The 21,613-nt window shown below is 41.8% G+C and overlaps 1 protein-coding gene across 3 annotated transcripts in view; it reads left to right on the forward strand.

The window, feature by feature from the left end:
* Positions 1-21,613, forward strand: part of Slc5a12 (solute carrier family 5 member 12) — a 54,668-nt gene that overhangs the window by 23,766 nt on the left and 9,289 nt on the right. For all 3 annotated transcript variants that reach the window (XM_087211520.1, XM_087211521.1, XM_004851574.3), the window contains 6 exons: positions 5,651-5,780; positions 6,589-6,677; positions 8,189-8,301; positions 14,200-14,267; positions 18,474-18,560; positions 20,304-20,470. In XM_087211520.1, coding sequence (XP_087067646.1) covers positions 5,651-5,780; positions 6,589-6,677; positions 8,189-8,301; positions 14,200-14,267; positions 18,474-18,560; positions 20,304-20,470 — 654 coding nt within the window. The remainder of the gene's footprint in view (positions 1-5,650; positions 5,781-6,588; positions 6,678-8,188; positions 8,302-14,199; positions 14,268-18,473; positions 18,561-20,303; positions 20,471-21,613) is intronic.

The raw sequence follows: 21,613 nt of genomic DNA on the forward strand, positions 1-21,613 counted from the left end.
GAGCTATAGTATTTGGCTACAGTTATGCAGCTTCCCTGCCCTATTTGGTCTATTCTCTAAGAAAGTTTCTTATTCTATAACCATTGGTTGATAATTTCTGAATGGTTAGTCATGGTTTTATTTTTCCTTCATGTAAGCATTTGCAAGAAATAACTCAAGTTGAGCTTCACTTATGTTTGTCTGTCAAGCAAGATTAACCTTTCTTATGAATCCTCACCAGCTTTGTCTGCTCAGGGATTCTGCAGCTCTGGTCTCCATTTTTGTTTTATTTTTTTTATTTTTATTTTTATTTATTTTTTGGTCTCCATTCTAATTTACTTTTCCCCTTAATGTTTCAAGGGATAGGTTAAAAAAGAATGAAACCCAAGATATAATAGGGCTGTGCCTGCCTCTACTATTCCGAAGCCTGCTGAGGCTGCCTCTCCCAAGTGCCACAGGCCATCCCACGCATTGCAATGGGGACCACAAGTCATTCTGTAGCCATTCACAAAACTGACAGAAGAAGCAAAGCTGTACCTGAGGTGATGTTTGGTCCCCAGTGCAGCTGCCCAGGGCCCAGACTCCCACTCTTAGGGAGAACACCCTAGACTCTTCCTGGAGAAAGAGTCTCCATGCATCATCCCCAACATGATTTTAAAATATTTCCAACGTGTAATTTCTTATTTTCACTGAACAAAACATAAAATTCCCTGGAAATGATCAGAGCACTTTGCAAGTTGAGTACCAAAAGGAGGAAGGTAGTGCTGCAGTTTGTATATTTCAGAACTCAGAGGAAGTGAGTAGATTATTTATCATTCAGTCAACTCACTGTGGACATAGTCAATTCCTGATACAATCAGTGATATCGTAACAAACCCTCCACTCACATGAACATCACTTGACAAACAACAGTGGTACTGAAAATGCATGTGACTTGGATCTTAAAGTTCATTTAAAATTAAATTCATTTAAAATGTGGCTTTAAGAAAAACTGGAGTTGAATATATCTATAAAGAGAATATTCTGATGAAATAACTTCTCTGTTGAATCTAGGGGGTGTGATCATTTATTTTTTCTTATTTATTTTTGAGATAGGATCTTTCTAGGTTCCCAGGTTGATTTGAAACTTCTGGGCTCAAAGAATCTTCCCCCATCAGCCTCCCCTGCACCTGAGACTATGGATGTGTGTCACTGTGCCCAGCTAGTAAACCCAGTTTTATTTTAATCTTATTAATTTACATTAATTTTTCTGGTAAATAGGTTTCCCCTAGTAATACATTAGTGTCTGAAAGGTCAGAATCATGTCTTTTTTTATCCTCTTCTTTTTCACAATGTCAAGAATAATGTGTTGTGCCTCTTCAGTATTTATTGCTCACTTACAAAACAGAATGATGCTTTAAGGAGGTCATGCTTGCGTGTCCATCCACAAACAGACACACGTGATTAAGGAGGAGTGTGTGTGTGTGTGTGTGCGTGTGTGTGCATATACATATTCTTCTGCATAAATCTCAAAGTGTTATTATATGGGTTAATTTACTTTAGGCAAAAAACATCACTGCAAAGTCATCAGATGCTCGCAGTTTGCAAATTGATATATTAGTAATTAGTGGGTATGAAAATTGGCAGAAAAGGAGAGATACTCGTGAAGACCAAAATGTACACATTTTTCTAGGCATTTAGGACTACTACTGCAGGTTCCAGCCACCCCCATTCTTCTGTCAGGGTCAGAGCTGTGATTGAAATGTTTGGAGAGTGAGAAAAGATAAAATATAAACACTCTTTAGAAAGGTTTCCCGGAGAGATGTAAGGGGACTTAATCAACCCAATGCAAGGGAGAAAATGGTCAGTACAGTTAAGTGCTCCTGCTGTCCTAGTGGTGAAATAGTGTGAGATTTGTTTATCACGAAACTGCAGCCTCAAAGATGCTCCCAGGACAGCTGGAGGCCACTCTGAGTCTGCTGTAGACTCTCACCTAGCAGATTCTGCAGAACGCTGATCAAGCCCTTCTGCTCTTTTTTCATTATCTAATTACCTGGCAATCTAATATGACTAGAGCATTCCTTTGGACCCTAGAGAAAAAGAAAACTAACTCTGCTACTTGAGAAAAACATATTCAGCAACATAGTTATTGGAAATAAAACCATAAAGTTCAAAATGAAGTTGCCCCTTGGTAAAACCAGGAGTGGCTCACTATGTTTGCAGTAAATTGCAGGATGAAAAATGCTGATTCCTCACCAAAGACAACTTTATCTGAGGCCAGATCTTATACCTGGAAGAACATCGCTTAGAAAGTCACTGACAGGACTTTGCTCCTTTCTAGGCCCCAGCTTACCTTTCAGGACTACTGGGAGTAATAGTGTAACCAAGATGGTGCAGGTCGGGGGTCTGTAGGAAAGCAGGCCCCCCATCACAGCCCAAGTCCCAGCTCAACTGAGCAATCCTCACACAGTGACTTTTGTCCCCTTCCGTTTTTCTCAGCTTATTTTCCTCGTAAGTCTTATATCTAAAGTCATCTTATTTAACTTTCATTTCAGTGTTTTCACACGCCTGCAGTCTGAGAATGGGCTGACTTTTGTATTGGTTCTTGCCGTATCCCCAGCATCTAGAACTGAGCCTGATAGACACAGATATCCAATAAATATCATTAATAAAGCGCCCTACTTTACAAACCTGAGAATTATCTCTGCATAGAATCTAAGTCTATTTTCAATGAGAAACATTTAAAAAATGCAATTACTAACCCTCTGTGCACTCTCATTGTTGGTTTCTCGTATTCCATAGTAGGCTGGTAAAGTTATAGTATTGATTTCATTTTATTCTATCTTTTTAGACATACTTTTATTGGTACATTTTAGGTGTACAATATAATGACATTCATCATTGGAGATATGCACCTCTACATACTCTCTTGGTTCTTATTTTTTCCCCCTTCCCCTGCCCTCCCTTCAACCCCTCCACCCCTCCCTATTTACAAAGACTTTGTTTCCATTTTTTCATTTTCTCATATTAATCCCATTCCCTTCTTTCCTTTCCCCTACCCCTCCCACTTCCCCTTCCCCTTTGCCCCTTTTCTTCCTATTTCACATTATCTATTATACCTTTTAGTCCTTATTTACACTTTCAGGTTCTCACGCTAGAGAAACTATTCAGTATTTACACATGTGTGTCCTGTTTATTTCACTTAAGAGTATGGCCTCAATGTGCATCCTTTAGCAATAAATGTCTCTAATTTCTCATTTTTTATGGCTGAGTAGTACTCCATTTTATACAAAAACCACATTTTCTTTATCCATTCTCCAGTTGATAGGCATTTGGGCTGTTTCCAAGTTTTAGCTATTACAAAGTGTGCTGCTATGAACATGAGTGCACATATATCACTGTGGTATGATTCTTTTAATTCTTTGGAGAAGATACCCAGCAAGGGAATAGCTGGGTCAAATGGGACCTCCAGTCCTAGTTCTTTGAGGTATCTCCATACTGATTTCCACAGTGGTTGCACCAGTCTACACTCCCACCAGCAGTGGAGCAGGGTTCCTCTTTCCCCATAGCCCCACCAGCATTTGTTGTTGGTTGGTTTCATGACAGCAGCCATTCTTTCTGGGGTGAAGTGGAATCTCAATGTTGTTTTCATTTGCATCTCTCGAATGACCAGTGATGTTGAACATTTTTTCATATGTTTATTTGCCATGTCTACTTCTTTGTGTTAGAAATGTCTGTTCATTTCAGATGCCCATTTTTGGATTGGGTCTTTAAATTTGGGAGGTCTGATTTTTTAAGTTCTTTATAGATTCGAGATAGTAGACCTTTGTCTGAGGGACTGCTGGTGAAGATTTTTCCCACACTGTGGGTTGTCTCTTCACAGTGCTTGTGGTTTCTCTTGTATAGCATTGATTTTAAATGATACATGGATGTCTTCCACATGCCTATGAGCCTCCATCTATTTTACGGAGTTTAACTCATTCAGCTCTCATATTAGTCCTGTAACAGGAAGTGTGGGGGCGGTGTTATATTCTTTTCACAGATGATGCACATCAGGGTGTTAGGTCACTTGTCCAAGGTCAAAAAGTTGATAAGTATCAAGCCCTGACTCCAAGTCCAAAGTTCTTTTAAAAAATAAATGCAGCAAAGACTGCACTCATTATAAAGATTTTCTACCATACATTAATTAATTCATTTAACCAGCCCATTGTTTCTCACAAAAATGAACTAATTTTATGTCTTCTCTCTGTCAGTTTTATGCTATGCTCTGGAGACATAGCACTGTGTTGGCTTGTTGGGAAACAGATAATAAGCAAATGAGTATATTATACTATTGCACCTCACCATAAATGCTGTTGTGACAAAAATCCTTCCACTGCATAAATCTGACAAGCGACTGTTTCAGATAAAGCTGGTCAGGGAGATTTCTCTAAGTGATGACCTCAACAAGAGCTTGAACCAAGTTTGCCTGAGATTATCAACAAACCATGATTAATGACAGGATAGGTATTGATCATTTCATGTAGCCATTCATTCCCAACCCCCACCAAACGAAAACAAAGAAACAAAGAAAACTCCAGGCTAACATTGTTAGAATACTTCCAAGAAAGTAGATGTTGAAATGATAAATCTTTGAAAATGTAAAATAAGGGCCGGGATTTAGCTCAGTGGTTCCGGTGCCTGCTTCGAAAGTGCAAGGTCCCGAGTTCAATCCCCGGTACCAAAAAAAAAAAAAAAAAGAAAATGTAAAATAAAAGTTCTTCTCAACGAGATACTTAGCTAACACGCTTCTTTTTTAAAGGAGGACTTTGATTTAAGGTTCTTGTGAAAGTCAGGCACCCCTATAGGGTGGAGGCTGTGGGGACCTTTGAAATGAGCAGCTGCCCTTACATCGGAACATGGACGCATCCGTGTCCTTCAGACAATGACTGGATTCAAGAAAATGCCCTGAGTTACCCTCCTGACCCATGCAGACCCTCTCCACACTGAGACTGTTCATGCTTTAGGCCTTTTTAAACTTCATCTGCTTTCACAAATCTTCCCTGGGGTTGGGAATATGTGTGGGATTTTGACTTTCAAAGGATGGGATGAATAGAAGATCGGAATAGAATATTGTACAGGCACCCAGCTGGAATATGAATGTCTGTATTATAGAAAAAACTGAATTGTTCAGATCACGTGGATAGGATAATCTTAAGTTTTTTAATACTTTCTATCACCTTTAAAAATGCAACTTTAACTTTCATCTGAATTAATTTCCAAACAGTGCAGTATTTCCATAACTTGTCTATTTCTATATTATCTCGCTATCTCGTTGGAAGAAAAGATGCTGAAATGTAATCTGGCTTTTTGACAGTTTCATGAATTCAGTGGAGGGGAAATCAAGTTATATAATATGAGTGATGGGTATGTGAAATTTCATCCAAGAAAATAGATCTCCTACCACACATATTGAGATCCTGTAAAAGAAAAAAAAAAACCTCTCCATTTTAAAATAAAATCCATCTAAACTATCTCTTTACTTGGCTTTGGTAAATAGTCTAAAATGTAATGTACTTCCCTAATGCAAGTATAAAATGTAATGGTTCATGAAAGCTAAATAAAAGGACCCCCAAAACTTAGCCTTCAGTCTTAGACCTCACCATACTACAATACGGCCTCGCGGCTGCCCCTCCCCTGTGCTCTTTTCCAGCGCCTTGTACTTTAACCTGCTGGGCCTCTGGATCATTCTGCTGTGTGCAGTCTTCTCTGGGTTAATCATGTATTCCCACTTCAAAGACTGCGACCCTTGGACTTCCGGCATGATCTCCGCACCAGACCAGGTATGAGTTGTCGGGTGCCGTGGGTAATGTCCAGCCCCTCACGTGTTCCACTGCGTCTCCAGCCAGGTCTCCAACCCCAAGGACTTGGCTTCTTTCCTCTGCTCTTTAGCAATGTTTCCTGTACCGGGTTGTGTACCATGCCGGGGAGTGTGTGTAGACCAGGAGCACACCTCCAGGGTTGGGGCGCTGGCCGGGGAGCTGCTGCCTAGCAAGCGTTAGGGACTGGGTTTGATCTCCAGCATCACAAGGAGGAAAAAAAGGAAAAAAAGGAAATGAAAGAAAAAGATACCTAGCTTTGTCTCTGAGACTGGGCCTGAAGGCTGGTCAAGGTGGGGAAGAGCAGCAGGTAGGTTAGAGCCCATAGCTCTTTCTACAAACTTCAAGGTTGTGATTATGCTGTAATCTAATGTTGAATAAATGCCCCCCCCCCCCGGTCCATAATCCCTGTGTTCTTGTCTTCCCAGCACAGCGTAAGCCTCTCCTCACCGTCCTGTGTTAAATGTGGTTTTGACAACTCCCTCTACAGAGTACGTGCTCTGCTCGGGAGGAGCAGCCCTCCCCTTCTCCCAGGGCCTGCAGCTCTGCAGCTCCGTCCTGTAGACCTCCTTCCCCACACACCTGGCTACAGACAGGAGCAACACTTCATTCCCTAAGACACATCTTAGGCATTTTTTAAGGCTTTGAGTGCTAAATTCAGAGTAAACAGATAAGAAATGGTACCTCCTGTTGCTAAAGTTGTATCTCCACATTTTAGATTCTGCTGAGAAAACCATTGATTCTCTCTCCTACTTCTCTGCTTCCTCCTTAGCTGATACCATATTTTATCATGGAGATATTTGACACAATGCCAGGACTTCCAGGACTTTTTGTAGCCTGTGCTTTTAGTGGAACTCTGAGGTTAGTATATTGACAACACGATGATGATGATGATGATGATGGCTGTAATAATCAACAACCTCCTGAGCACTTGCTGTCAGCCTCTGTACTGAATACTTTATTTATACTTGCTTACTAGTTGTTGCACAGCATAAGGGACTGAAACTTCACTTATATGTCATCAGTTCAGCATAAGTGGCTCAAGGCAGGACCAAGACCCAGTAGGGGCGACATTAAATCCTCAAGTTCCAAGCCTGGCATCGCTGAGATGGATGGACTCCCGGGGGAGCCCCACACCCCTTACTAAATGAGCCTCCTTTCCAACACTGACTTGAAATGCTACTCTGATTCCATCTTACATGCTTCTGTGCATTTGAGAAAATTTTTAGGATTCACTTTTATATTTGTTTGATCTGTTGGTCTATAGCTATGACAATCCCAATAATTTAATGACCATGCTTTAAAATATGATCTGATTTCTGAGAGGTTTGTACCTGTGCATTAGTGTTCTTTTGCAGAATTTTCCTGACATCTAGATTTTCTTCCCCTTCATTTTTTTTAAGTTGATTTTTTGAAGCTTGATTCTATTGAAATAATGATATTTGTAAGTATTTTGATTTGTTCTCATCTTTAAAAAAATACTTTCTATGTTTATTATCTTACGTAAATGTACTTTAAAAACATTGAAAAATCAATTAAAATGATAGTAGAAATAATTGTTTTAATATGCAATTTAAAGCAGATTGTTGTTGGGCTGTGATTTTGAACCCCTTGAATTTAACACAGTTGTGTATTTTACTATCTAAAATCTTCCTAGTCTAGAGGAGGAAGTAAATAAGCTGTCGTGCTTTTCTGCAAAGAAAGCCCCATCTTTCAGGTATTCTGAGAAAGTTCCAGGCCCAATAAGCCTGAACTCTGTTTGGAAAGTCAGACAGGAACATCAGAGCTTTTATGCAGTTGTGGTTTGGCTGCTTCCCAGTCCCTCCCGTTTGCCTTTCTCTCTCACTAATTCCATCCCACCCGGCTGGCTTCAGGCTGGAGAAGCAACATGCTCCTCTCCATCTTTAGGCATTGCACGTAATTTTCCCTTCGCCCTTGAGATCTTCCCAACTCTGCATGGCTGTTCCATGCACTATTCTTTAGCTGTCACCTCCCAAAGGGGACTGTTCTTACTGTTGGTTTGGGCCTCTGCCATGCTTTTATAACATCTCGTTATTTTCCTTCATGGTCTCTACTTCCCGCCTCCTTTGCACCCTGAGCACACACATGCAATCCTTCTGCTGCACCCTGCTAACTCATAGACTTGGTAAGGTGAATTAATGGGAATCAGACATGAAGCCTAGCTTCTTCATGGGCTTGTGGCAGGATGGAAAGAGCTTAGCACAGAAGCCTGCCACCTGAGTGGCCAGCTCTCGGGGTGACCCTGCAGCTCCTCTGTATGCCTAGAGCCCTGGTGGTCCCGGGACAGTGAGGCAGGCTGCTGGCTCAGCCTCACAGGGTTGGGACCAAGTTCTTCTCTCCCCTCCCTGTAGCACCGTGGCCGCCAGCATCAATGCCTTAGCGACTGTGACCTTTGAGGACTTTGTCAAGAGCTGCTTTCCGCGCCTTTCAGACAAGATGAGCACCTGGACCAGTAAAGGCTTATGTAGGTACAGCCTGTGAGCCTTCCCTTTGCTGTGCTGAAGCGTAGGTGGGGAGCATCTCAGAGCCCCGCCTGTGCCCTCCAGGGTGCAGTCACAAGTCCAGAGGCACACCAAGTCACAGGAGGGCTGCACGCACACGTCCCCAGCTATCACTTCTCTCCGCACACTCTGATCTCCGCAGACACTCTGTGCTCACGCGCTCTCCCGACCTGTCAAGTCTGGCCCTTCCCATTACTCCGGGTTGACCATTAGTCTCTGCTCAGTACGGCCCGCTCTCTGCTAATAAAACCCAACTTCTTTTCTTAGAACTAAGCTCCCGATAATCGAAAATCTCTCTTCAAAGAATAATCGCGCTTTTTATAACAATAAATTTGCATAACACGATTCTAATTACTGAAGCACTTATCATATTAAACTGTAATTTTACAAGGTGTGCTTTTTTAAAGTACAAACAAATTACACGCTTTGGTTACATAATATAAAAAATGCAGGTAATTTGAGAAGATATACTTTGGGAATAGAATTATATATATAATTATATATATAATTTTATTTCTGGTTATTTTGCCTTGGGAAACTATATTGAACGTTTTTCTGTGTTATTATGCATTCTTTGAAAATAATTGTATTTGAATGATTGAATAATATTCTATGAAATAACCTTTTTGCTTAGTCTCATGTTACTGTTACCTTTTTAAGTTCTTTTTAAAATTTTTCATAGCACTGTGATTAAAAACTCAAATACACAAATCTTTGACTCTATCTGTATGACTTTTCCTCAGTGTGAGCTTCCAGAAGAACTTCAGGCTAAACAGCACCAAGTCCTTGGCATTTCCAATCCTTAGTAAGAAAGAGAATTCCAGCAGGGAGAATCAGAGATCACGTGTGGCAGCAGGGAGCACTGATATATTTCATTATGTGACTTAGTCGGATTTTTACAAATTATGCAAATTAATGGATAAATAACATCAAACTTTTAACTTACTTTTTGATTTATCATGCACTTATATGTTTTTCAGATGGTAGGTAACATTTGTATTTTTGTGACAAATCTGTTTATACTTTCTGTTTATTTGTTGATGGGCTAATAGAAATTTTCTTGTGTATAAAATTTCTTTACATATGAAGAAATAAAGGCCTTCATACGTCTGTGGCAGAATGTCTCCCAGCTTACTTTTTTAAAATGTATTTTTGATATGCTGAAATTTTAATTTTATATTTTATCAAATATATGTATCATTTCTTTTACTATTTCATTATTTATACTTACAGATTTATTCCATTGAAGTCTTAGTCATGTTTACTTATATTCATCCTACATTGCAAATAGTTTTTTATATTTTATATTTAATATTCAATATATCCATATTATTTGCTTATGGTTTCAGATAAAGATTTCAGTGCTTTTTCCCCTTAAAATGCCAATTTTCTTAGCACTATTTTACCATTATTCCTCACTGTTTTTTAATATTTTTGTTAATAATAATACAAAATATAAAGATCTTTGTTCTGTTGTATATTTTCCTTAAATTATTTATCAATTTCAGGACTAGCGCCATTGTTTCATATTATAGTTCTGTAGTATTTTAAGCTATCTGGTAGACCAACTTACCACTTTTAGTTTAAAAATTCAAATTCTTTCTATTGATATCTTCACTTATAAATAATTCTTTGGCTCTCTGTGCCTAGTCACCCTTCTAAATTAACTATAAAACAATGTAGTGCATGTGACCTGTCTGCTGCGTCCCTTCCCTTTCCACGGCACCACCTTAGACTTAAAAACGGACTTGGAAAGAGTGGACAGGCTTGCGCGCTTTCTGCTCAGCAGTAGCACTATTTTTTTCCATTTAATCATACATTTTTCTAACTGACATTTGGATCAAATGCCTGTTTTCCTTCTTCAACTCCTCCTTTCCTCTGCTCTTCTCCTCCTCCCTCTTTCTTTCCTCCTCCTCCCTTCCTTGTTATTATGATAAGATTGCTTTCCCCATAATATCTTTTATTAGCAATAGAGGGAAGCTTTTTTGTCATTTCCTTAACTCCTATTGATTCACAAAATTTAAATTGATTTTTATAGGAAGCATGGTTATTGGAGGTAAATATTAATAGTTGTATCATTATTTACATTTATTTATTTATTTGTTTGTTTAGAGACGGGGTCCCATTATGTTGTCTAGTCTGGTCTCAAACTCACAGTGCTGTTGTCAACTCCCTAGTAGCTAGGATTCCTCTTGTTTTTTATTTTTCTTCTAATATAAGTTGCTTGTGGTATACATCCTCCACTTTCTCTTTCTCTTTTGTGATGACATTATTTTTCCCTATGCACTTAAAGAACGTATGCTTTTCTCAGGGTTATTTTGAAATAAAAATCTAAATCTCTTAATAATAATAATTTTACTTCAGCTATTATGTTTTGTTCTTTATATTTTATTTTAAAAATTAACTAGATGGCCAAGTTCAAAAGACCTCCCCATGAACGCATATATCTCACACAAGTATTCCCCACTGGCGGCTTCCTACACTTGCTTTTAATCCATGCATCCAGCTCTCTGTCCACCCTTTAACCCGTCACACTTTGGAATCATTTAAAAGTAATTGCAGAAATCTCCACATTTCCCCTGATCATTTTAGCATGCAAATTGTTGACAAAATTCAGTATTGATTTCAAGTTGTTTATAGGAATTTAAAAAAAATGTCACCTAGCACGAAATGAACAAATGCTAAGTGTAGCTTTGCTCATTTCGTCAAATGATTTTACCTATGTAATCCAACTATGTTTCCAGATATAACACATTGCTGTCACCTGAAACTCCTGCGCCATTTCTGTGAATTGTCTCCTCCCATTGCTGTCTGGAAGCAGTATGTTCTTTTCCATTATAGACTAATTTCACCTATACTCAAATTTCATACACGTGGAATCACATAGTACCCATTCTTTCTTTGTAAAAAAAAAAGGACTCATTTCACAGCACAATGTTTTTGAGATTTATATTATACATGTTGCTTTCCATATCCAGATCTTTCCTTTTTACGGCTTATTACGCCATATATGGATATCCCAAATATGAGGACATCAGGGAGCTACAAGCTCTGTTTGTGTTTTTCTATTTATCTATAGCCAATCCTCAGTATCCACAAGGTATTAGTTCCAAGGTACACTGTGGATATCAAAGTCCAAGGACACCCAAGTTCCTTGTATAAAATGGAGTAGTATTTGCATACAACCTCTGGAATCCTATAATATACTTTCAATTATCTGAAGATTACTTGTAATGCATAATACAATGTCCACACTGGGTCAATAGCTGTTCTGTGTTCTTTAGGGCATAAGAATAAGATAGAAGTCTGTACATGTCCTGTACAGATACATTTTTAAAAATATCTTCAGTCCATAGTTGGTTGAAGCTGTGGATGTGGAACCCTGGGTATGAGAAGCCAGCTGTACTTCTATTGAGGGACCTATGCAGTTTCAGTTTGAGGTCATTATGAAGACTTGTGCAAGTCTTTTTGTGAACATATTTTCATTGCTTTCTGGTAAAATGCTAGAAGTGAAATTTCTCGAAACATCATGGTTTTTAATTTCCTTGTAGGGATTTCTTACCACACCTGGAGACACCATCATCTAAACTTTGTGTTGTTACAGTCTCTCTTGCTTTTAAAAAAATCACATTTATTTTCCCTTAACTTATAATTCCTTGTTTCATTGAGCTCAGGTATCCTTCCATCATGCTGAAATTGCCAAATTTAAATGGTGTTTTTTATCCTGGTTCTTTATTGAATTATTCCCAGAAATTAGACTCTTTATTTGAGCTTTTAGACTAATACATTCATTCCCTTCTTGGCCTCATTTTCTCATGGAATATAGGTAGAAAAGGATCAAGGGATGCCAGCCACAGAGCTGCTAACTTGCACCAATTAGCTGATAATTGCTTTTCTCTACTCACAATCTGAATTCGCACTAATGGCAGGTGGGAGGAGGGAGTTTTTCTTTCCCATTTTTCTTTCTGTTTGTGGGGAGATACACCCTGGGTCTCAACAGAACCTTGTCTTTGTCACTTTTCTCATTGCTGGGACACAATACCTGACACCCACAACGTAAAAGAGAAAGTTTATTTTGGCTCACAGTTTGTAGAGGTTTCAGGCTCTGAGGCACAGGCACGGTGGCATGGCAGGGGGGCCTGGGGAAGGAGAGTGGTCAAGGGAAGAGCCACGGAGGGAGCAGAACCCTTTAGGCCCTGCCCCAGGGGCCACCTTCCCACCAGGCCTCACTCCCTAATGACTCCCTAATAACAGCTATCAGCCCCATAAGGCAATTCCCTTCCAATGGTCCACTCTATGACTGCCGGAGTCTCTTGGGGGACATCTAGAACCACAAAACTCCCAATTTTCCCCAAAGCCCCACCTTTTCAGACTGCTGAAATCAATTCTTTATCAGTACAAAATAGCAGGAAGCCTAAATTGAAGGAAGACTGCACTAGAATCTCATTTGAACAGATAATTGCTGGTCCAGCAAGAGGACAGACAGCAAGAAAGAGAAAACCTCTTTTCTTCCTTTCTTCAGGCAGACATTCCCTTTACACGAAGCAATGCAGCTTCAGGGAAAATGCTGTTTCCTTCAGCCTGACCCATGCATTTAAAGATGAAGGGAACCATGTTGGAATTTTGACAGGTGTTTGTTGGTCATACTTGGTTTATGGTGCTACTGTGAGCATCCTTTTTTTCTTTTGCTGATCGAGAAGTTAGAAAATGTGGCATCAAAAGTTGCTAGCCTGATTTCAAGAGTGAGTTTATCACAGTAAATATCTGATCAGTTAACATATGCTAAACTGGAAATGAAATAATAATACAGAAACACCAAATACCTGGCACACAGTGGCAGGCACTCATCTGGTTAGAGTGATTCGGGGAGATTGTAGGATGAGCTAATTGACGGTGTGTAGTCCTTTGTTAGAACAGGAGCTCCTTGGGGTAGGAATCAAGTTCTAACTTAATAGCACTGATGTCTGGTTAGGCTCCAGTGTTTGGTCAGAATTCAATACAGCTGATCCAGTCATCACACTGGAACCTGAGCCGGGCATTTAGCTGGTGTGGAGTTCAGAGAGAATGGACAAAGCAGGTTTCTGTCCATTTCTGTCACTGTGTCTCTCTCTGTCTCCACATCCTTGTCTGCCTCTCCCTTCTTAGTTTGTGGTTAATATGGCAATTCAAGATGTACTTAGATGTACTTCTAAAATGACTTTGAAACAAAGATGTATAGAAGTCAATGATAGTTTTAAGAGATCACTGAAAAGCAGAAATCATCTTTAAAAATGACTAAAAATATACACTGCCTCATTAAGTGAGCTCTTAAGCTCGTTGAATGTAATAACTGAAGTGCCCATGGTGAACAAAGCCATCGTTATGTGGTATAACTAAGGACACTAATGAATAGAACACTAAAGGGAAAAACCAGCAAAGCTTTCCAGGTTTGCAAACCTATGAGGAGAATGTGTAGAATGTTATTTAGAAATTTCAAGGTGAAAATCTGGCTGAATTCCAAGGAGGTTAGTAGCTTCCTTCCCCTTGTAGCTGGTGGGCTGTTGACCTGGAATGAACTCCCACTTGTTCAGCCTGGATTTGCTTGGTGCCTTGGTTCCTTTCCACATTTTCCTGTTGCATCCATGTGACAAGTTTCTTCTGAAGCCTTGGAAAGAAGGTCCTGTTCCTTTTCCCTGACCTGAGGGCATGTGCTTGCTGGAGAGATGTCCTAAGTGGCCCTCACGAGCTTGAGATGGCAGCACACTGAGCTGGCTCCCCACTGCTGTCGCTTGGGATGAGGCACAGTTCTGCTTGGGGCTCAGCGGATGCCTCCAAGTCAGTCCTCAGGGGAGATGTAAGCTCACGTATCTTCTGTCTTCCAGGTCTCCTGTTCGGCATTCTGTGCACCTCCATGGCCGTGGCAGCCTCCCTCCTAGGGGGTGTCGTACAGGTAAAATGGGAGCGAAAAGTCACAGGGTCACACGTCGTTTTCCTCCCTCTCGTCTCATGTGTGGTCTCCGTCTCCAAGCCCCAGTGCCCCCATTCATGCCTACTGGGTCCAAACGAGACAAACATGTTAAATTTCAACAAAATGGCTTTCAGAAACCATTAAAGCTACTAATGGGATAATGACGAAGTACATCATGCTAAAATTAGAAGCCCTTTAAATCCTAGGAAAACCATTCAAAATAGAAGAAAATAAGAGCCATTTGCAAGTACGCTGTCTTTGTGTGCTTAGGTACAGGCTTAGATGTACTACCTGGTTAGTCTTCATCTCTTCTGTAAGAAAAGGTATAACTGATGCACCAATGTGTAGATGAAGAAACTAAAAATTGTCACCCAGGCCCATAATCGAAGAGTAGCAGAACCAGGATCCGCCCCGCCTCTTGTTATCCAATCTGACCTGCTTCTCTTACATCCAACTCCCAGCTCCGTATAATGTCAGCATCAGAAGGAGCCCCAGGGATGTCCCTTAAACACCGCCACTTGCAGCTGATTGCAGGGAGCAATGAGGACACCTGCTCAGCCACCCTCTGGGTGGCTCAGGCTCCACCCCACCCTCCGGGTCCCTGATTCTCCGACTCACACATCACCACTTATGCAAATCTTTACATTCTACTTCAACCCCCTGGGTCAATCTTTTCTGCGTCTTTGTGAAATTTGAGCTCCTTTTAGGCATTTTTGGCATTGAATAGGGCTTTCAACAAATGTGGCTTGGTTGAAGAAACAAGTCGGAGTGGATAGCAATCACCTAATAGTGAATACTAGTGGCAATTTATAGAATAGAATCTATAAATTCCTTGACTACTAGTAATACAGCAATGCAGTTACTTATAGAATGTTAGTAATTATAGATTTCAGGTCACCAGTAATAGCAAACAAGGAATTCATGGAATGGCATTGAGTTTTCAGAGCAGACCCTACCTGATGGCTGCTTACACAGGTTTTATTATTTCCCTTTTAAAGTTCAAGATCAAGTCTGGGAAAGGTAAGTGATGTGATAATTTGCTTGTCTATATGAGAACTTTTGGCATGAGACATCTGACATGCTCTTTAATAAGCTAGGTCTTACCTTGTTATTAAAGAGACGTGATAATCTCTTCACAGCATTTGAGGCACTGTGAAAGCTCCTCAACCCCACAGAGGAGCTGGCAGCTTGCTGGGTTTGTCTGTAGTGACCTTAGGAGCCTTTTTAAAGGCTTATTTTCCCAATTTATGGGACTGTATGTCCAAATTTCCTCTGATGCTTTGGGTCTCCTTGCTTTCTCTTTTTCACTGCCATTAGTGTCGACTCTTAAGGGAGTGTCATCCTTCTCCCTGGTGGTAATCGGAGTCACTAAACTGTTACACTCAGAGATATTTGCATTTGTAGCAAGTATGGGGAGAGGACTGGAGGGACACTGCTTCATCAGGTGGGGGCGTGCGGGGAGCACTCACCTCCTTGTGCTGATTCAGGGAGGATCCGGCGCCCCTTTCTTGATTGAATAAAACCTGTGCCACACAGTTCATACAGTGCAGAAGACGCTGGCATGCAAGAGAAAGAACCCGATGTGATTCCACCTCTGAGAGTCCACTCATTTCTCCGAGCTCATCTGACTTTGCTGGGTACAGAAAGACACCTGCAATCTGCCTATTTCATTTTCCAAACAGCTTTGCCCTATTAACGTTCATGAATCAATCCTCGCACTCCGATTTTCCATGTGGAAAAAAAAAAAATGAATCCCACCCCCACAGCTTGAGGAGTAGAGAAAGCCAGGTTGCATCTCATGCTCCCCCAAACGGTCCTATGCTTACGGCGTGGGTTTGTGGGGTTTGGGGTTCATTTTGTGTTGTTTCTGCAGCGCTAAGCTAATGCTTTACCTTAAGAATTTGTCAAATCTGTTCCAGAGAACAACCCACGTGGTGTTCCTGCGCTCAGGGAGCCACTTTCCGTGGTCACAGACTCTGAATCACGCTGCACGCTGCACCCCCTCACGGGTGCACAGCACACGCCAGCCCGTTGCAGGCTCTGGGGAGTCAGCAGTGAGCACGCCTGCCTCATCCGACTCTGTGACCGCGGACCCTTCCTGGGCAGGGTGGGAGGGTGGCATCAGACAGCAGCCTGCACTCCTGTGAACCAGTGATCAGCAGGGCTTCCTCGGGAAGTCATTCTTCCCGAGACGCTGCTGTCCTGAGTGCTACCAGCTGGCTCCTTTCAGGTCTGTGGGGACTTCAAGACATGTCTTTATCCCTTAGAGAGCACTTCTTAGATCTCAGCACATTCCAGCAATCAGAGTGCATGGCTCAGGCATCAGTGCTCAGGAGCAGGGGAGGCAGCAGCAGGAGTACAGAAAGAGAGCAGGGCTCTCCTGAGCTCCAGGGTCAGGCGTTACCTTGTGCCTTTTCTTGGATTCTACACTGAAAATTCACCAGAAAACAACCAAACTCACCCGATCCAAACCAAACCCTCATGAAGGTACTGCAGTGCCCCCTTGTAATGAGAAATGGAGGCACAGGCAGCAGTGGTCATAGTGGTGCTCAAGCTCCAACACAGCCCAACGAACAAACGCCAGACGTGTGTTTCAGCTCTGCCTGTTTGTAGGAATATCACCGATGGGAGGTGAACTTTGAGGAGGAAGCTCACTTAGCTGAGCTTTAAGTCTTCCTCCAAATAAATGTGAAAATGGCATGAAAAGGGTAAAGTCAAAATGTTTTTTTCTATACTACAGAAATATATATATATATAATATATTTGAATATGTGTGTGTATACACACGTATTTAAATGCAGAAACGCTTGTATTCTTTTTTCCCTGAAATCATGTACAGGCTTTTCATTCACCCCTGAAGCCTTCTGCTTAACAACCTTGTAAGAGTGCATCAATTTTTTTTCCCATAAGGGGAGATAAATATGTTTACTATTCTACTATTCTATTGACTTGCCTATATAATAGCTTATAAATTCCAAATTCAGCAACCACAGGAATTATGAATTAATGTTATCATCAAACAGCAGAGGAAATGCCAAGAATATTAGGGTCAAAGCTGGGGAAAGGAAACCTTGAATCTCACCTACATCTGTCATGTCAAAGGCAGATCAGAGGCACTGAGTTCCATAAATTTAACCTGAAAATTAACAATCATGACAATGCAGTGGTGCCCATATTTCTAGACCAAAGCACTTATACAACAGCTGGAGGGGACTAGAGGACCCCTAGCCTTGTATATTTGTGTACAGAAAGAAGCCTACTCGAATGAATTTGAGTGACTAATAGAACGTTTACCAGGTCCTAGTGATGCGTGGCAGGTGATAATTAGAGGGCAAGTGTTCTGACCAGAATGACGGGAAGGCATAGGAGACACCGAGAGTAGTGTGTGTGTGTATGCACACATGCTTATCTGTATGTGTATCTATGCATGTGTATTTTCCAAGACTCAGAAGGCAATGGAATAACTTAGAGGCTGAGAGGTATGGAAATGTGTTTCTCCAACTTTCTCAGTTTCCCAAAAAGATGGAACGAAAGCATGAGAGAAAGAATGGGACACGAGGTGTCTGCTGGTGCTCCCACTGTGCCACCCTCCCACCCCAGCCCCCCGCCCAGCATCCTGGGGTTTTGTGGATGTGATGGCCAGGGTTTGGTAATAGACAGTTATTATCTTCGAAGTGTTCAGATTGTTCAAGCTAAATTAAAGCCACTGATACTGTGTGAAATGAGAAATGCAAGCTAAAGATGTATTCATTTAGTACAGTATATTTAAAAACATCTTCTCTTTTTTTTTGGTGATGTTAGTGATCAAACCCAAGGTCTTCTGCATTCTAAGCCTGGACTCTACCACTGAGCTGTATCCCCAGCCAAAAATCCCTTTTTGCTAAGGTAAAAAAAAGACAAGTCAGTTAATTCCATCTTGAGTGAAATCCAATTCGCCTGTTTCCCCTTTACAAACACGCGCACACACACACACCCCTGTACACATACACAGGCACAGGTGTGAGTGTATAGGCTTTCTTTCTTTTACACAATTGTTACTACTGGACCCACAGCTGGCTCACGGAAAGCAGGGAGCTGATAAATGGTGTGCTGAGGACAAGGGCTTGTTGTCACCCTAGGTCCACAGTGGGTCGGTCCCGGGGGCCCAGAGGCAGTGAGAGGAGACTCATGGGTCGCTTTGTCCTGCAGGCTTCCCTCAGCATCCACGGCATGTGTGGGGGACCGATGCTGGGCTTGTTCTCCCTGGGACTCGTGTTCCCGTTTGTGAACTGGAAGGTAAGGACCCTGCGCTCCCTCACCGTTCTCAGCTTCCCAGCCTGATCCATGGCCTTTCCTTCCCCTCTCCTCCCAACTGGAAAGGCTATTTGTCTTTGCCAGGAAGTCTTCGATAGAATTTAAACAAGACCAAATCCTCCTGTATCTGACTTCAGCAGAGTCATTTTAGAAGCAAAAAACAGGGCCAGGAATTTAGCTCAGTGGTTCTGCCACCTGCCCAGCAAGTGCAAGGTCCTGAGTTCGATGCCCGGTACCAAAACAGCAACAACAACAACAACAACAACAACAACAACAAAAACCAAGAAACAAAAAACAAAGAGATGTTCATGAGCTACGATGTGTCACAGCATCCATCAAAACTGACTCTTTAAGGTGACATTAACTCTTCTCTAAATTCAAGGCTCACAAAATGAACTTTAAAAATGAAGCAGATTCAGAAATAGTCTGTTAAAATACAATTTTAAAAGTTCAAATTTTGAAAATCCATGTAAATTTCATTTTTTTCTCCAGTTATCTGAAATAACTAGTTTTATTATACTAATTGATTAATTTGTATAGGGGTAAAAGGACAAGCTGGGTTCCTGCTGTCCCTGGGACCTCACTGTGCTCGACTGGCAAGCTAATGAATGATATGTTCTCAAGCAGATGTTGGTTAGATGACTGTGTAGCATGTGAATCAAAACGAACATTTATTTGGAAAGGTAATAGAGCAATATTTTAGAAACATTTAAAGCATTATAATTTTCCCAATCTAACAAAATCGTCACCTGCCTACCTATGTGTATGTATTTCAGAAAGTCTTTAGATTCTGTTTATTTATGTATGTACCATAGGGCTCCCCATCCTGCTGAGCCAGCTCATGTAGCTGGGTGTCTGCAGCTCCCTGGCTGTCACGAAGCTCTTCCTGATGAGTCTTCTGGGGCTGGGGAGAGGATGGCGTTTGTACCATGTTGGTGGCTGTCCTGTTAGGGTTAGGGTCTTAGCTCCAGGGATTTTGGTGTCCTTGGGAAATAAGAAAGGCAGCCTATGACCAAGCCCCCACAATCTGCAGCAGCTTCCCAAGATTTTAGTGGGTGGTATACTTTAGTTCTAGCAAACTGTATTCTCGATGTGGTGTAAGAAGAGTTCTCCGCTGAGACACGCAAATACAGCAGTATATCAAACTCAGATCCCAGGGTCCAAATCCTCCCTGGGAGACAGCCAGCCTCGTTTGTCCCCTGCTGTCTGTGAGTGCTTCTGTGCTACTCTGGGACAGCTCAAACCTAGTGACAGACATCGTGTGGCACACAAAGCCGAAAACACCGGTCTGGCTGTTTATGGCAGGAGCTTGCACCCTTTCGGTCAAAGTCAAGGCACAAGTATTCAAGTCACTCACATCGCATTAATTTTCCCAAACAGTGGAGAAGGCCTTCTGGTGCTTTTACCAAGGATTCTTTTTCCTCTGTATCATGGAGAAGCCAACACGTTGTTTTCTCTCCCACAGAAGGCCCAGCTTTTAGCAGAGACCAGGGGCAGCAATATTTAAACTCAAACAAAAATCTACAAAATTTGAGAGGGAGGGGACTTGTGAGCTTTTCTGTGGCTAGTTGGTAACAAAACATGACCACAGAATCTCTGTTCTCTGATATTTTCCTCAACTTCTGCGTTTCTTCGGCAAGGAATGAGGACTCCTCGTCTCGTTATTCTCTCTGCAGACAGCTTTGCCCGGTCTCACTAGCGCCTGTCTCTCTTTCCCTCATCAAGGGCGCACTGGGTGGCCTCCTCACCGGAATCACACTGTCCTTCTGGGTGGCCATAGGGGCCTTTGTTTACCCTGCGCCAGACTCCAAGACTCGGCCTCTGCCTTTATCGACAGAGCAGTGTGTCCCGACAAACATGACCACATCAGCACCTGCGGTGCTAGCCAGCAGGTGGGTTGACTTTGAAGGTGACCCCCAGCGCAGGGGTAGGCGGCAGGTTGGAGGGAAGCGCATCGCTCTGGGATACTGTGATGACAGCTACCATGGAGGCCACCGAGAGTCACACTGGGGCTTCAGGACCAACTTCCCGCGGGGGCCTCTTCCCGTAACAGGTGCACGAGTGAACTGGGCAGAGGAGTGCACAGAGGGATGTGTGCAAAACAGACAAAAATGAGTAGAGCGTAGAAAATAGATGTGGGGGTCTGAGGGCCAGAGTGTCCTAGAGGAGAAAGGATCTCAGAAGAGATGCTTTGGGAGCAACGAGGAGAGACAGTGTGGCTGTGGATTTAGGGGCCCTGCTGTGAGCCTGTGGTTTGATGACTGCATGAGCCCAGGGCTTAACAAAAGAGTTTCCATCTAGTTCGGACAGGGAAAATGATCAAAGATACCAAAATGTAGGAGACACTGTGGTGTAGGGAGGGAGAAGACCATTGACTTTGAAAAAAGAAAATAGTCCTGGACTTGGATTTTGGTTTTACCGTTTACCTACTTTCTATCATGGACAAATCAGCAGCTTTTCACTCATGAAATTCTTGGAGTTTTCGACTAAAGCCTAAGGATATTAACATCTAATTCTGTAAGTTTCATGAGGACTAAATGGTACATAAATTATATGTAATCGTACCTATACAAATCTTATAATCTATATGATTATTTTGTTATACATATGGGAAATGCAGGATTTGTGGCCCTTCCTTGGATTCAGGCAGCCTTTTTCTGGTTCTCGTCAATACTTCCCTGAACTGACTCATGTCCTCTGTTTCCAGGCTTCTAAAAAATGCCAGCTAATTTCACAAATTACATTTATGATGAACTTTTTAGCCCTGGCGTTTCCTCTTTTCCATTGTCCTTGTCATTCTTGGGATTATGCCCATCACTGTGAAGCCCAGGAAAGTGAAATTATTGTATTTTCCTTGCCCTGACCCCTTCTCTCTTTCTCTTTTCCTTCTAATCCATCGTAGCCGAAGTGGTCACTTGGTGAGTTACCTTGAAGCGCTCACCTGAGTCATGACCACCACCCTGATTTCACTCGAATGCTCCAAGTGCCTGCAGCAGAAGGACAAACTCTTCACCCTGGAACAAAATACCTTTCAT

Source organism: Heterocephalus glaber, unplaced genomic scaffold (genome assembly GCF_053883595.1).
Source record: "Heterocephalus glaber isolate CG9 unplaced genomic scaffold, H.glaber_assembly_v1.0 deba00001428, whole genome shotgun sequence".
Lineage (NCBI taxonomy): Eukaryota > Metazoa > Chordata > Mammalia > Rodentia > Bathyergidae > Heterocephalus > Heterocephalus glaber.